Source organism: Hyperolius riggenbachi, chromosome 2 (assembly GCF_040937935.1).
Source record: "Hyperolius riggenbachi isolate aHypRig1 chromosome 2, aHypRig1.pri, whole genome shotgun sequence".
Lineage (NCBI taxonomy): Eukaryota > Metazoa > Chordata > Amphibia > Anura > Hyperoliidae > Hyperolius > Hyperolius riggenbachi.
The window spans coordinates 104,345,920-104,362,613 of NC_090647.1; the positions used below are offsets into that span (position 1 = coordinate 104,345,920).

The 16,694-nt window shown below is 41.4% G+C and overlaps 1 protein-coding gene across 2 annotated transcripts in view; it reads left to right on the forward strand.

The window, feature by feature from the left end:
* Positions 1 to 16,244, forward strand: part of KPNA3 (karyopherin subunit alpha 3) — a 79,786-nt gene extending 63,542 nt beyond the window's left edge. For both annotated transcript variants that reach the window (XM_068267152.1, XM_068267153.1), the window contains exons 13-17: positions 1,694 to 1,798; positions 1,914 to 1,985; positions 3,790 to 3,952; positions 5,176 to 5,270; positions 7,518 to 16,244. In XM_068267152.1, coding sequence (XP_068123253.1) covers positions 1,694 to 1,798; positions 1,914 to 1,985; positions 3,790 to 3,952; positions 5,176 to 5,270; positions 7,518 to 7,616 — 534 coding nt within the window. In that variant the 3' untranslated portion in view covers positions 7,617 to 16,244. The remainder of the gene's footprint in view (positions 1 to 1,693; positions 1,799 to 1,913; positions 1,986 to 3,789; positions 3,953 to 5,175; positions 5,271 to 7,517) is intronic.
* Positions 16,245 to 16,694: the final 450 nt, after the last annotated feature.

Consider the following 16,694-nt stretch of genomic DNA (forward strand, 5'->3'; position numbering starts at 1 on the left):
ATCAATGTAAAGATGAAATATTTCTAAAAAAAAAAAATTTATTTTAAACTTGTAAATAGTGATAGATGCAAAACGGAAAAAATGCACCTTTATTTCCAAATAAAATATTGTCGCCATAGATTGTGATAGGGACATAATTTTAACGGTGTAATAGCCGGGACATATGGGCAAATACAATACATGAGTTTTAATTATGGAGGCATGTATTATTTTAAAACTATAATGGCTGAAAACTGAGAAATAATGAATTTTTTCCGTATTTTTTCTTCCTGTTAAAATGCATTTACAGTAAAGTGGCTCTTAGCAAAATGTACCCCCCAAAGAAAGCCTAATTGGTGGCGGAAAAAACAAGATATAGATCAGTTCATTGTGATAAGTAGTGAAAGTTATAGGCTAATGAATGGGAGGTGAAAATTGCTCGGATGCATAAAGTGAAAACGACTGAAGGCTGAAGTGGTTAAATTATGTCCCTACCACAATGTTTGGCGCCAATATTTTATTTGCAAATAAAGGTGCATTTTTTTCAGTTTTGTGTCTATTCCTAATTACAAGCCCATAATTTATAAAGTAACAGTGTTATACCCTCTTGATATAAATATTTAAAGATTTCAGTCCCTAAGGTAACTATATAAGTTTTTTTTTTTTTTTTTATTGTAATTTTTTTTAATTTAATATTACAAAAAAAAATATTGGTAACAATTGGGGAGTGTGGGAGTTAATGTTAAAATGAATAGTGAAAATAATGTATGTGTATGTGAAAAATGTTTTTGGGTGTAGTATTACTTTTTGGCCACAAGATGGACACTTTTTTTGCAGGCGTCCTACTAGCATCGGAAGGACGCTTGCAGGAAGGGAGGCTGGGAAACTGAGTTTTATCACAATGGTCGCGCTGCTTCTCATAGAAGCATGCCGATCATTGCGGGGGCAGAGATCAACGAACGGGAATGGATTTTCCCGTTCATTGATCTCCGGGCGAAGGGGCGGCGGCGTGCACGATCACGGGAGTACGCGCGCGCACATGCGAGCGGGAGCGCGGACAGCAGCGGCGGGGGGTGCGTATATCTACGCTCCAGGCGGGGAACTGAAGTCCAAAGGAGCGTAGATATACTGTACCCGGGCGGCGAAGTGGTTAAAACCGGGTGGTTAAGAGATATTGCCTATCTATTTTAATTAAGATAACTAATGTAACTTAATGACAGTATTTTTGTTTAGGCTGAGGTTCCTCTTTAACCTTCCTGGCACCTCGAGTCAGACTCGGGGTGAAAAAAGCCAGGAGTGGCACTCCTGACTCGGGGTAGCCGTGGGGAGTCTTGTGCAGAGCCTAAAGCACAGAAGGCGTTATAACTTGCCTGTCCTGGGATCCAGATGCCGGCAGCCATTCTACTTCCTGTCCTCAGAGGCTGGGGAGATCGCTGTCTGTCATCATGACTACAGACTGTGATCTCACTACAGAGTTACAGCGCCACCTGGAGGATGGAGGGAGAATTGCTGTGCTGGATCCCAGGAAAGTAAGTGCAGGGCTGCTGCAGATCTCTGTGGTGATTGTGTACTGTAAAAATAGCTATGTGAATCCTGCAAGGCCAGGATTTATTTTTTTTTGTGGTTTAGAGTTCTGGAATACTGAGACTCTACTGTAAGTGTATGCCTTTCATACCTCAGTCATATTTTACTGTTCTTGTGATGTTGTTTTTAGGAAGCAGTTTGGTTCCTGTCTAATATCACTGCGGGCAATCAGCAACAGGTTCAAGCTGTTATTGATGCTGGATTAATCCCTATGATTATTCATCAGCTGGCTAAGGTAATCCTATAGGAGCTCTATTCAACTGTTGTCTTTACTGTTAATTTTCAGCCTTCATGTTGTTTCACAAGGGAGAGAATTCTCTGATCTCCTAAAAAGTTGTCTTTTCTTGCAGGGAGATTTTGGAACCCAAAAAGAAGCTGCTTGGGCAATCAGCAACTTAACAATAAGTGGCCGGAAAGACCAGGTAAGGCTTGGCGTAAATAGGGAATGATTTTCATGTTATGTTTATAGTTAAAGTGGACCTGAACTCTTGCACAGGGTGCAGAGAAAACAGAGAAATGCACCATGTGTGTTTTTAAAGAGAAGAGCCTGTAATTCCCCCTCATCTTCTAGTAAACAAAAGTGTAATTTGATTGCTCAGCCGTGTCGGCACAAAATCCGACAGTCCTCAGCAGACACAGCTAATATGTAAACACTGGGTGTTAACCCTTTGCTTCCATGAAAGCAGGAATTATTGCAGTAGTTCTACAAGGTGTAACAAATGTTTGTTTAACCACCTTACAACTGCCCAATGCCGATTGGCGGCCGCACTGTGCCCCCCCCCCCCATGACCGCCTAACGCCGGTTGGCGTCAAGTCCTGGGGGGGGGGGGGTGTATTGCAGGGGATCGCACGCATCCCCGCTTGAGCACACTCTGCCGGTGGCGACCGTTGCCCGGGAGACTGTTAGATGGTGAAACCCCCATTTATTTCAAATGTACTGTGCTGTGATCTCCTTCAGTGCTGTATCCAGGGCAGCTCTGTCACTGAGCTATATCCCCTTGAGTGGCTCGAAAGATGATTGCCTCTCATAGGCTGATACGAAGGAAGGTTAGAAGAAGAATAAAGACAATTTTTTTTTTTAAAGTTTCAGCAGCAATCAGATGCCACCAACAGAAAGGTTTGTTGGTGGCAAGATAAGGGGGCAACATTCATTTGTGTGCTAAGTTGTACAGCCCTGCAGCGAGCTGTCAAAGCTCCAGTGGCCTGAATTGTAAAAAATAAAAAAAAATAACCTGGTCACTAGGGGATGTAAGCCTGTGCTCCTCAACTGGTTAAAGGCTATTATGCTGTTGCTTATCTTAGAGCATTGAAGTTATTATATTCTTTTATACTGACCACCCATGGAGAATCATATTCTCAGATCAATGGGATTTATCAACAGTGGAGGTGATTACTGATGAAAATGAGCAGTGTAGTTTTTAACCTTGTTTTAATGTGCACGGAACATTTTAATTTTCTCATGATTGGTTATTTGAAATGAAAACCATTCATGTTCGTTGCACATTTGCTTCATTAAGCCACCTTTGCTTTTGATACATTTAGTTTAATCAATATCTTGCAGGTCATTCTGCCAGTGTGGTGTCAGCATAAGAATCCCATAGACCAGCACTGGGCAAACGATAGTCCATGGGCTACATTCGGCCGGCGTGTGCTGTAAATCCGGCACGCCGCTGGGTGGCTGGATTCCCCTACTCCCCCCTCCCCCCGCACCCCTCTGTAAAGTTGCGAGTGAGCCATAAGAAAAGGGTTAACTTTCCTAATAGCCACTTCCAGTGTCTGGTTTTTGTGGCTGCTTCACGTGATACCGTCATTTTCTGACGGTGTCACATGACACCGCTGTGGCCATAGAGACCCGATGCTGGAAGCAACGATTAGGTAAGTTAACCCTCTTGTTATTGCCAGCTCGCATCTCTGCAGGGAGGGAGATTTCAAAATAACGGAATGCGGACAGTGACTCGGCCACTTAAATGTTGCCCAGGCCTGCCATAGACTGTTCTGTACAGTGAAGTATGACTGGTCTAGGTGTGCAATGTAGTGCTAATGTTTCAAAGCCTAGCATGCTCAGGTACGTAATGGCTACCAGCTAACTAATCAGGCTGCAGTCCGTTTACCTCCTTGGTTTTGTTGTAATTGGGTCAGTTCAGTTTTTACCAACAATATAATACAGTATTAACTCTTTGGATATGATTTAAAATGCTGTGAATGTTGCTTATATTTTTCTAACAGGTGGAATACCTCGTACAGCAGAATGTCATCCCACCATTTTGCAATTTATTGGCTGTGAAAGACTCTCAAGTTGTGCAGGTGGTTTTAGATGGCTTGAAAAACATATTGATAATGGCTGGGGAAGAAGCAAGCACAATTGCTGAGATCATAGAGGAATGTGGAGGTGAGTACCTGTCACCACACATTTCATTAGAGGAATTAACAGATTGTGTGTCCATTTTGTGTATAATGCTGGGTTACGTACCCTACGTTTTTACCCCCAATAGATGGGTTCGATAGATAATTTCCGACATGTCCGATATTCCTTACGATCGGTTTTCGGGTCGATTTCTCATAGTAGTGAATGGGAAAACATAAGAAAAAGAAGATTGGATGGAAAATCGAGCTGAAAAACGTACTGTGCGTACCCAGCATTAGTGTCTTTTTTGTGTCTTTGCTCAAAAATAAAGAATTTGACTGAATATGCCAAACTATTAGAGAAGCTTGATGCAGTGTCAAAGGGTAAGGCTTTATTGTATAGAGCCACAACTAACTATTTACTGTCCCCCGTTGTATGGTGGAAGAGTAAGAATGTGATCACTTTTTTTTTTTTTTTTTTTTTCTCCTCCTTTACTGCTCTCCCACTGCTCACCCTGTGACATGGCTCAGTCTCTTGAACTTAGGCAGGTGATAAATGGCCACATCAACTTTCTGACCACATTACAGTAAGCCATAGCCTGCTCAGCTTGTGTTTGGGGGGTTGTTATGGTTACTTTTGTTTCAGGAAGTACAGTACTGAGACCAGAGCCAACTTGACACTGCCTTTACTTTAGTGACCACTGTTTTGAAACTGGGTCATTTTAAAGTTTATGTATCTGTTCCCACAGATTAGAAAAAAAAACTGCTCAAATAGAAGCGCACATTGCTTTCTATATTTCTGTACACAAGTGGATAATGACATCTGTCCACCATTTCCATACTGCCATTTTTTGCTAAACACTTCTGGTCTTGGAGGACTGTCCTTTTCTCTCTTGGTCTCATGCAACTGTTGTAACACCACATACATATTCACACACATGGGGCAGCTTGATATTCTGTGGGATCAAGAGCTTTCTTTAGACTGCCAGTGGGGATGCGCCATTGTCCCATGTTCAGGATCGGACAGTGTTTTAATAATTATGCTGCATTAGGCTTAGGCAACCACAAGTGCAGTGTATTTTAATTGCAGCTGGTCCCGAGCTGGTTAATAACTTTGGGCCTGTGCTATACAAATGTCTTTGTATTCTTTTTTTTATCCAGTTCTAATAAAATAATTTGGGAGTTTGGAAATTGGCAGTACAAGTCCATGAAAATCTTATGCTGCAGTACATCTCTGCTGAAGTGACATTGTTTTCCCTTTTTTTACAGGTCTGGAAAAGATAGAAGCACTTCAGCAACATGAGAATGAAGAGATTTATAAATTAGCATTTGAAATCATAGATCAGTATTTCTCTGGTGATGACGTAAGTAAAACATTGTTTTTAAGATTGAAAATCCAAAATGAATAGATTTTATTTCTAGTTGATAGGAAGGGTAGCCATCTCTCAACTTTTTCTTCATTACTTTAACCCTTTCCCACCCATTCCAGTTTAAATGTGTAAAAAACAAAATTTACATGAAAATTGGCTTACTAGTAAACACAACCTAAATCGACGGCAAGGGACCTTACCAGATGCTGTTTTTCATTGTTGCTGGAATCTGAATCATTTCAGACTTCAACTACTGTGTCACCTGCTGACATTCTTTCATGATGTAAGAAAAATGCCTTATTTATAAGAACATCTTAGCCTTCCCAGGCTAATCCTCCACTGCAGGATCAGCTTAATAACAGCTGGCAGCAAATACCTTTCTACTTTTTATGTTCGTACAATAAGATGTTGCTTACCAGTAAACAGCATTTTGTAACGTTAATTGGTATCTTCTATTCTACCTGTAACTGACATGCAGTCATTTGGCTCTCAAATGATAAATAGATTGATTTTCAGATCACTACTGCACAAAATGTATCCAGTTATCGATTGAAAGCTTTTTGGAAATGTCGAAAATCATTTTGACCCAGCAATCTGCCAGGAAATTGAATGGTGTGTACCTAATGTGTGTACACGCGATGCAATTTTCTGGCCGATTGACAGTCTAATCGATTTATTTCCGGAAGGTCCAATCTGATTTCCGATCGTTGTTCTGATCGATTTTGTATACGATTTATCAGAAAAACTATTGGAAATCAGATCTGACCTGTCGGAAATAATCAATTTGACCATCAATCTGATAGAAAATTGCATTGGGTGTACCAGGCATAGCATTGTCACTTATGAGGCAGATTAACAACCAGTACGATCTGTTACATAGGGGCTATGTCGGAGTTTTAAAAAAAAAGTAGGTAAATTTACCGAAAGACCTGTAACAGAAACTGTCCCCCTCATACTCCTTACGTTCCAGTACATACAGGATTAAAGAACATCCGTACTACACAACATGCACTATGTTGTCAGAAAATTCTCTTTTGTTTAGTTTCGGTTTTAGATCTGATTTTTTTTCCTGCCCTGATTTCTTTTTTTTATCGATAACAGAACTAGTTTTTTTTAACACTTGTGCAGGAAAACTGTGACCCCCAGACAATTTATAAGTAGGACTAGTATGATACATATGTTTCTCATGTCACCTCAGGTATCCTTTACATAGTAGGCTTTATGACTGTTTTTAATATAAATTGCGCATCTACGGTTTTTAATCTCATAAGAACACACAATTTTACATAACTGTATTGTTCTCTTTAATAAATATACACAGCCCTTTATCTTATATCTAGTGGGAAGAGTGAGGAATTTGTTCTTGTAAGTACAAAAAAAGTTTAGGCTGACAGTGGATTGTTCGTTCTCCCCAGCTCCCAAAGTTGGGCTTTGTCCAATAAGAAAACTACTTTAGTGCTTTTATGTAGTCTGTGTGGACAGTTGCACACCAGATAATACAAATATTATGAGAGCTTAGGTTGTTCACTTTTGGGATTAGTTGTGCTTTAGAGGGGAACTTTTTTTTTTCTCTTTCACTTACCTGGGGCTTCTGCTGGCTCCCTGCAGATGTCCTGTCCCACGCCAGTCCTCAAGGATCCTCCGGTCCTCTGCCACGGCTCACTTTCCGTTTCTTCGTCTTACGAGTCAAACGCACAATGTGGCTGCACACGTCCTCGTCGCCTGTCGCCGGGAGCATCCTGCACAGGCAGAGTACGATAAAACTTCATACTGCCCTTGTGTAGCGAGGACGTACATGGTCACTCAAGCGCAGTGGCATTCAACTTGTAAGACGAAGACATGGAAAGTGAGCCGCGGCGCTGGACTGGATGATCCTTGAGGACTGGTGTGGAGTGCATATTGTTCTGGCGCCGTTTAGTTCGGCGACAGAGAGCCGAATTACGCTTCTCCCTGCTTCTGTTAAACTCCGAGGCGGTGTTAGATACTATTTCCCCTCCGAGTTGTCACAGAGGGTGATGTAATTCGGGGTCTGGCAGCCGCCAGAGCCCCAAATTTACAGCTATGTGGGGTGCACATCATAGCATTGCTGCTATGATGGTGCCCGGCTTCGGTGCGGATTACCTGCTTCGCTGGCATAGGACAGTTGAGTCCTACGGGAGAAAAGAACTTTATTTGTTGTTGTAATTGGGCATTAATTATGTTGATTTCACTGAAGGCTATTTTATCATTTCACCTCTGCAGATTGATGAAGATCAAAGCCTCATTCCTGAACCCACCCAGGGAGGTACCTACAACTTTGAGCCATCAGCCAACCTTCAAACAAAAGAATTTAACTTCTAAGTGTGTTGCAGTGCAGCTTTTCTCTGTCCCTCGACGAATCTTACCACCAGACGTCCACCAATTGAAGAAACCCTAAAAGCTTCATGATACACACGCCTCTTCATTTTGATGCTTCTAAAGCAAAACCATGTATCTGTCACTTGCAGTTGCCAAACGTCACACTCACACGGACTGTAATTGCATATGCATGAGCTTGGTTTTCTTTTGAAATCCTAACAGTCCCAGCTGTATTTTTTTACCGTTTCCATTTGGCACTGTGTGCTGACTGCCACAACATCCAACCTTTCTTTTTCTGTTGTTAAGATGATTTCATAGTGATGGCATATCCGCTTCCTGTGGAAAAGTAGCTTCTCTTGAACCTGGTGCACTGTATATCAAGACTTTGCTATAATGCATACATTGTGGAAGACTCTGCAAAGGGTACAGTCTCCTCTGAGCCTCCATCTTCTCCATAGACATTTTCATATTTTAAGGAACTATAAAATTATTGGGAAAAAATAATTGTGCAAGCCAAAAGATTTCATTTGGTGAAACTGAATAAAAAAATAACCTTTGGTGAATTATTGAAAACAAGTTTAAGAGAAAACTGTTTGTCTCTAGTATTTCCCAAACTTCCTTCCACATCGGGATTGGAAAATGGAATGGATTTAAAAGCAAAGCTTTGTATTATTTTTTTTAACATGACGCCCTCTGACAACTTTGACCTGTTTTTTTTGTTTTGTTTTGTTTTTCCTGCTTTTTTGACATAACCAAATAATGTGCATGGAGTTCTCTTCCCCCTAGGAGCTTTCTTTATAAACCAGATCTCAAGCTGAAAGCAAGCGTACCAAAATATTTAGGAACTTTTAAAGGCAGATCTAAAATTATATTGGCTTGACCTTGCTTTCAGCTTACGATAGATGTGGTGTGTTCATTTACGCTAAGGTGGAAGAAGGCAATTTTTATTGGGGTTAAGCTGTGGAGTTTTTCATGTTTACGGCAAGTAGTCTTAAATGATTTTTTTATGTAGCCAGTGCTTTTTAAGAAACCTAACAGGGGAGTATGCAGAGGGGGTTGTGGCTTGCTGTAAATCGGGCCAAGGTTTGAATAATAAACTGGCAAAGCATGCTGGGAGTTAAAAGCTAAAGTTACAGCTACCTGAAGGCTACTGATCTTTCCATTAGGAGGAACGGTCAATCCTTTAATTTGTAAATTATTTTCACCTGGTATGCACAGCTACTGGATTTGTAGGCTTTGTTTAGGGCATTTGTTGCAGTGTCAGCAGTTGTATGAAGAATTTCCACCCTGTGTGATCAATGTAGTGACAGTTGGCACCCACCTCTTAGTATTTTTCCTCTCCACTTGTGGTCATATTGGTAAACCATTACAATGGAGTCATTCTGTATAAGCAGTATTTTGACTCTTTGTTGGGGGAGTACACCTAAAGGAGCACTGTTGGGGAAAAATCATTTACATTATCAGTCTGTGTCTATTTGTGCACCTTCAGTGCAAATAGATTGTTTATATAAACGTCTGTTCTGCAGAAGTGCACTCATTCATACCCTTCAGCCCATGGCATGAAGTGGTTAAAATCCTCTTGGCAAGTTATGATGTAATACACTGGTCAAAACAAACTGCTGGTCCTGGACTACTTTATTTTTGATCATGGGAAAGTCCTGCAGGCGATATTTGCTGCTTTGAATATTTTGTTTTCTTTAACTTATGACTTGAGTGTGTAACTGGAGGAGCTGTGCGCTTGTCTAGGAGTCTGTACATGTCCAGACTCTAGATAGGACATTACACCTTTATAGAGTTGTGATGGAGATGGAGTAGTTGTTGGATCTCTCCTTCTCTGATAAAGATGGGAGAATTAGTTACCCAGGATAGGACTGACTTCTAAGACTATATTTACAGCGACTGTAGTAACCAGGAAGTAGCGTTGTTGTCAGAAATTGAGGCCATGGCCATTATCGCCCACTACGGATTGAAGTCTACTTATGTACACTAGTACTTGCTGCAACAATATTTGACGAGTATAAATGTAAGTAAAGCCTCATGCTTACAAACCAGGACTGTTGCCTGCAAGGATTGGGGCTTAATCCCTCGGCCGACCATTCCTGACAAGTTCTGTACAGACAAGTTGCTTGTTATAGAGTAAAAGGGCCAATAGTAAAGCACACTATGGAGCAGAACTGAGCGGACGAGGGTGAGTAAGAGAACAATGCCCTTAATATGCGCTCGGCTAAGTCAGTGCGCCAGTCTTTCGCTGACGAGGATTGGGGGTTGCTGTACACCCGCTAGATTCTCAGCAGCCCTCACCAGCTGCCTCAGCTGATAACTATGTAGGGTGTGTACCGGCTTTAAGTGTACCAGAGCTGGAATAATTGGGAGTATATATACTTACCTGGGGCTTCCTACAGCCCCATGTCCTGTCCGGCTGCTCTGTTCAGTGAATATCCCCCCTGCTCATCTGGCCAGTCATGCACTTGTGCGCATGCCTGGCCACGTACCCGCACGCCTGTGACTAGGAGTGTGCAGGCACAGAACACACCCCAGGTGCGGGAGAGCGGCGGGGGCATGCGCATAAGCACATGACTGGCTATAGTACCGGGAGGGAATGGAGAGGATGACGAGGGAGCCCACTCACCTCATGGGACTGGAGGAAGCTCCAGGTAAGTATAGATGCACCAAATTATCCCGTCTCTGGTTCCTTTTAAAACGACTTCAGCCTGCATTGATTACATAGTGATAAAGATTTCCTGTCTTGATCATTGACAAATCTGGCTACTGATCCAGAATCATGGAACTTGTAAATAGACTGCCGGCTGCATTCAGGACAAGTAACTAAACCCTCACCTAAGTACACACCAAGTCTAAGTGGGGAAAGTCAGCTGTGGGACTCCCCCATGGCATAAGTGAAGTAGTCCAAGATCATTCCACTGCTAGCTTGCCAGGAAGATAATAAAAGAAAAATAAAATGTTGTATAACATAATGTGGAAATACAGAATGAAAATGTATCCAAGTTTTTTCTTTTGCAAAGGTGATGACATCTGCTGTAATTTGCTGTCATACCACAGTAATGCTATGCCATTCATCTGAATAGTTTTTAAGCTGAATGGAGTTGCCACTGCCATACACAGCCACTGGCCAACACTTCCTGCTCACAGAATCCACCACTGTCAGACACTTACATCTGCATAGTAGAATAGAAGCAAGCAAATCATCACTGACGCCAGAAAAATAGCATTGTAGGAGGTCTGCAGTGGCAGATGTATGGCAGATGTATTTATCATAAAACAGATCTGTTGGAAGAAGTGGAACAGTAGATCTCTAGATTGGGGGACATTAAAGGATAATACAAGGTTACAGCTTAAAAAAAGTAAATACTGATTATGGTGCATAATCCTTCTGGGGCGCAGTCTGCATCCATGTTTTGCCACAGATTGCCTCCTATCTCTGTGCAAACAGTCTAGACCGGACCCCGACCTTGTCTGTGTTGACCTGGTAACGGAATTCCTCCATAGCCCCTGTGCAGTTTGCCTGGCTGCTCACGTGTCTACGCAGGTAGAGAGCTCTCAGCTGCCGGGTCCTTGCTCCTGACAGCCTCCAGGACGTCCAGCGCACACACTCACATCACTGGCAAGCAGTGTCCTGTCTGTGCTAAGTAGGTGCGACCTCATATGCACTGCTACAAGTGATGTGAGCGTATGTGGTGGAGCAGCTGGAGGCTGCCAGGAGCAAGGACCCGGCGGCAAAGAGCTCCTGACCTGCATAGGAGATTGGGGCTATGGGGGAATTCTGTATCTAGGTCAAGGATGTCGACCCAGGGGTTGGGACCCGGTCCAGACTGTTTACACAGCGATTGGAGGTAATTGGGGCAAGACAAGGATGCAGACTGCATCCCAGAAGAACTATTCACCATAACAAGTATTTACTTATAAGTTCGGTCATATCCTTTAAATGCAAAGATCCTATTATTAGCCCTCGTCCATAGATCATCAGCTGTAAGGTTTGGGTGGCTTAGGACAACTTGCATGGTGCTTGGGAAGCACTCAACTTGTCGTGGAAAGCAATTCTGACTGTGTATGTTCAACAACTTATGCTGTCTGGCATGCAAAGTGGTGCTGTTTGGCAGCTCCTGAACCTTAAAGCTGGAGGTCGCTGCAGCAAGGGTTAGCTGGCAAATGTGTAATGTACTTTGCTATACATCTGTCACTCTGCTCAAGATATCTGCCATTACTGCATTAATTTTAACTGGTGAGCCACATCGCAGACTAGCTCGAGATCACAGTAAACTTTATTCTTTGAAAAGCACACGTGCTACAAATCATGAAACAGGGCTCATTTATGCATTTACCTGTACACAAGGGGGCTGCACTGCATCTGTTCGTGAGGCAGTCCTGCTCTAAGTTTCTGTGCTGTGCTAGCATCCTTCTTTTGGCTGTACAGAGCTCTTTTCAGTAACCCTTGCATTAACAACCTTAGGAAGCTAGGTTTGTTTAATTTGTTTTGCACCAATGGTTGTAATAAGGTGAGAAATTGTTTGAGTGGCTTTGTTGCTTTTCAGAAATTCCTATTTCCAATATGCATATTTTTGTTTCTCTTTTCTTTTGGGGTGCGAGCTTATTTACCTGTGAGACTAGGAACATTTTACAGCAGGGATTCCAGTGCACAGTTTATTGTGGCTTGCTGGTTCCTGATGAATTGATGTGAAAGGATAGTGAAATTAAAACTACTTTTTGGTTAGCAAACTTGGGTCATGTTTACTGTACCGTGAAAAGAAATGCCATTTGAAAATTGGATCCAATTTCTTTTCTTATAGGCTTAGTCCACCTCAAATGGAAATTTCAGTATTAGTGGATACTAGTGTGTTACGTACAGTGTGACTGCTTATGTCAGAATCCAGATACAAAATGTCCCCACTGGTGGTTCCGATATAGACCCGCTTGTCGGATCTGTTAGAATCCTCTACAGCTTTAGCTCGCTGAGATGGTCCTCAGCACCAATGAAATTTTTCTATGAAACATAAGCTGTCAGGATAAAATACGGGATCTGTCATTGCTGACTTATTTTTGAAGGGGAAAGTTACAGTTCCATCTCCATCCTCAGTACCCAGTAGAGGCTGGTATTTCCAGCTTCAATGTACATTTAATGACCTTGTATGGGGCTTGAAAATTGGCCAATCAAAATCAATAGCGATTATAATTGGCTGATTTCTAAGGTCATTTGCATTAAATTTGCATGTGAACTGGAATTCTTAGCATCTCATTGACGCTGGATAATTTGCGCACTAAATTGTGTAGGGTAAGATTGAAGGATCACACTGTAAAATATTGTATTAGGCACTCAAATTAAATGTTTGTAATTTACACATAAAATATTCAGAACTTAACACTATGGTCTTGACTTCGAGAGCTCATGGAGAAGCATGTGATTTGTTTGAGCACTGATAGATTTGCAAAGCTCAGATTTGCTGTGATAACATACTGCTTTAGCACATGATGGTGACTATCAAATCAGAGCCTTGCATATCTATCACCTTATCAAACTGATCACATGCTTCACCATGAGTTTTCCTAGACCTACTTCTCACTTGCATGTTTTCATATGCTTTAGGAGTTACCCAGGACACTTTAATTGGCTTGAATGACCACTTATCCAACAATAAGATCTTGACCAAAAGTCTGATTCTCCGGGAGGTAATCTTTTCGGTCAGGCATCCCATGACCATGGCACCTGTCTCAAGAAACTCCATTCACTGCTTTTATTGGCACACAGCTGAAGGTTATCCACTTACTGGGTCAGTAGACCCTTTTTAGCAGAAGTTAATCTAGTGTCTATGGGCTAGTCAGCAGATGATTTACAAGACTGTCCTCCGCAGAGCAAAGCTTTAAGTGAAGTAGTGTTGCCATCAGTCTCCCTCTATGGCCTGCTGTTTCGTGCATGCTATTGGAGTCTGAATCCATTTTCCCACTTCAGCCAGACCACGAACGACTATCCGGAGCGAACCGGCTGGAGCCCGGGGTGGATGTGTTTCAACCACAGGTTGTATGGGAAATGCATCCACTTGTCTGGAACAATCACGGACTGTGCGGAATCCGTTGCAGACTGACAATAAATGCAATTCACTGTCATTCATTGTTTTTTAGATGCTGTAAAACTGACAAACATGGCAGTTTTCTGCTGTAGTGGGAACACGGAAAGAATTAGGCAAGGGTTGTGCCTGGAGGAAACCTGCTTATAATGGATGGTCAATGAGAGGCAAATCCGAGTAGATGCTGAATTTTGTTTATTTTTTTTTAATGCAAATGTATGCAGCTTGAACAGCTGTTAAGAATCCCACCAATTGGTTCTTTTTTCAAGCTGCAGGATTCTGCAGCAACTCTGAACTATTTGCATCTCCATGACAATCCCCACTGCTTATTGTGACCACATAAGTGTAAAACACCACCTGAAAGTTAATTAAAGTCTTGTAAAGCTTGGTTATAACCAAGGGAATCTAATTTTCAGCATATATTTAGGGGAGATGCTCTTACTTAACAGGATGAAAAGTTCTTTAAAAACAAGCCAGCAAATGCCAGCGCCTATATATCAATCAAGGCGGCTTCTGTTTAAAAGCGTAGCTTAACTCCTTCACATGAATATGGCTGTAATAGCCACAGAATGGGGATATGTAGCTGGTGAGAGGTGCAGGCAGCTAACATGTACTTGTACCATACTGGAATGTACGCAGTACTGAACTGAGACTTGGCCTTTCAATGCTTTCACCTAAGGAGGTCACAGCAGGTGTGCATTCATAACAATATATATCTCTGCCAAGGTGGAGCCACTTTAAAGAGGGGGGTGGGGTTTGTCTTGTATCCCCAGGAGGATACAAGCGTATGTTTAAACTGCAAGATTTTTACTTGCTAGAGAATCTGTTTTAATATAGCGGTCTGGCCTCTGATTATTTATAGGTTTTATAAATTTTAGATTCAATTTCTCTTTAAGGTGGCTCAAAACTTTTTTTCAACTCTTGTGCACATAAGAAAAGAAAAAACGAGTTGAAATTCATTGTGCCTTTTTTTCTTTCCCCATCCTGAGAGTTTTCGAGCTGGCTTCATATCATAACTGCATCCCATTCACAAAGTAATAGGCTAAAATAATGTGGTGTTTTACGTAACGTAGACAGTTTATAGCAGAACTTGATATGGTCACTTTATTGTATGATGAATTTTTTTTTTTTCCAATATTTTTGTGGATTTTTTTTTCTTCTAAATTGGTGATATGTATTTTTCCCCCTTTAATTTCCTCACATTTGTTTCATATAAGCTATAGTAGGTCCACTGTTTTTTCTTGGGAATTTTTAAGATTAAATTATTGGCAAGGAAGGTTTTTCCCCCACAAGTCAGACAATTATTGTTGTTTTTTTCCCTTTATTAAGGCTTTAAAGTGTACATGACTACTTTAAAGGGAGCTAGTCACCTACTCCAGCTGGAGGCAGACATTTGTCATCTGAAGTAAAATGGAGATCCAAAAAAGGCTAAATATGTGGTCTAAATACATGTTTGAACTATTTACCTACCAAATGATTTGTATTTTTGTTAAGCACACACCTATGCTGTACTGCACAATCTTGTTAGGACACATTTTTCCTTTTTTTTGCTCTTACCTGTGCCACGTTTTAAAGGGAACCTGAAGCGAGAAGTATAGGGAGGGTGCCATATTTATTTCCTTTTAAACAATACCAGTTGCCTGACAGCCCTCCTGATCTATTTGGTTGCAGTCGTGTCTGAATAACACCAGAAGCAAGCATGCAGCTAATCTTTTCAGATCTGACCACGTCAGAAACACATGCTTGTTCAGAGTCTGTGGCTAAAAGTATTAGAGGCAGAGATGATGATCAGGACTGCCAGGCAACCGGTATTGCTTAAAAGGAAATAAATATGGCAGCCTCCATATACCTCTCACTTCAGGTTCCCTTTAGTTTGTTGATTAGTAAATTGGGATCAAATTATGGATGACTTGACCGGTGAGCAGGGACAGGAAGCTGCACATCGGGTATAGGAAATAGTGGAATCCCCTTTATAGACGTGCAATGTGGTAGGTCTGGGTGAGTCACAAATATATTTATATACACTATCCCACGAACCTATGACTCCTGGTCGACTCCCAGTTTCACAATTATCTGATCAGTTCCTGATCTTTTGGCAGGTCACATATTTCCCATGTATTTCAACGGTGTATATATTTGTGTGCTTGGCTTTCCTGTAAAACTGCTGAAATGACTTCTGATGAACTGCTGGGTTGTCAGCCTGTTGCAGTTGTCTCACTTGCCAACGTGGTTGCTTCCAGTGTGGGCAGGTGACTGTGACTCTTTAAAGCCCTGACCAAGTGTTTGGGGTTTACTTTCCTCATCTGTGACCTTATTAAGTTTTGGTAGGGATTGCATCATCTGATAGTTACAAAACAAAGAATATTGCTGCACTTTTCGTTTTCAGAACAGTGTTTGAAAATGCATTTTTTTTTCCTTTCCTTTTTTTTTTTATTAACTGTTTAAATAGACTAAAATGTTCTTTCAAAAGAGGCATCAAAATGTGTTCCTAATTTTGTATATGGGCTTAGGTTTTGTAACCAATAAAAAAGCTGCTATCAAATACTATATACTATTTACTTTGTGTGAAGTGTTTTAATTTGTCTTTTAGAGAAGCAGTGACAAATAAGTGTGGTGTAAAGTAACTGCAGTCGCAGAAATGGGGCAGTAAATCATACTTGGAGGAACTGTTGCAAAAATCTTAAAATTTAAAACACATACACAAATAAGTACATCTCTTCCAGAGTAAAATGAGCCATAAATTACTTTTCTTCTATGTTGCTGTCACTTACAGTAGGTAGTAGAAATCTGACATTACCGTCAGGTTTTGGGCTAGTCCATCTCTTCATAGGGATTCTCAGCTTGGCCTTACAAAGACATTCCCTGAAAATGATTAACACAAAGATGCTGGCCAGCCTCCCTGCTCGTTGCATGCTATTTTGGCAGTTGGACAGAGCAACTGCGCCCCCCCCCCATGAGAGGATGGGCTTTCGGTAATGTCAGATTTCTACTACTTACTGTAAGT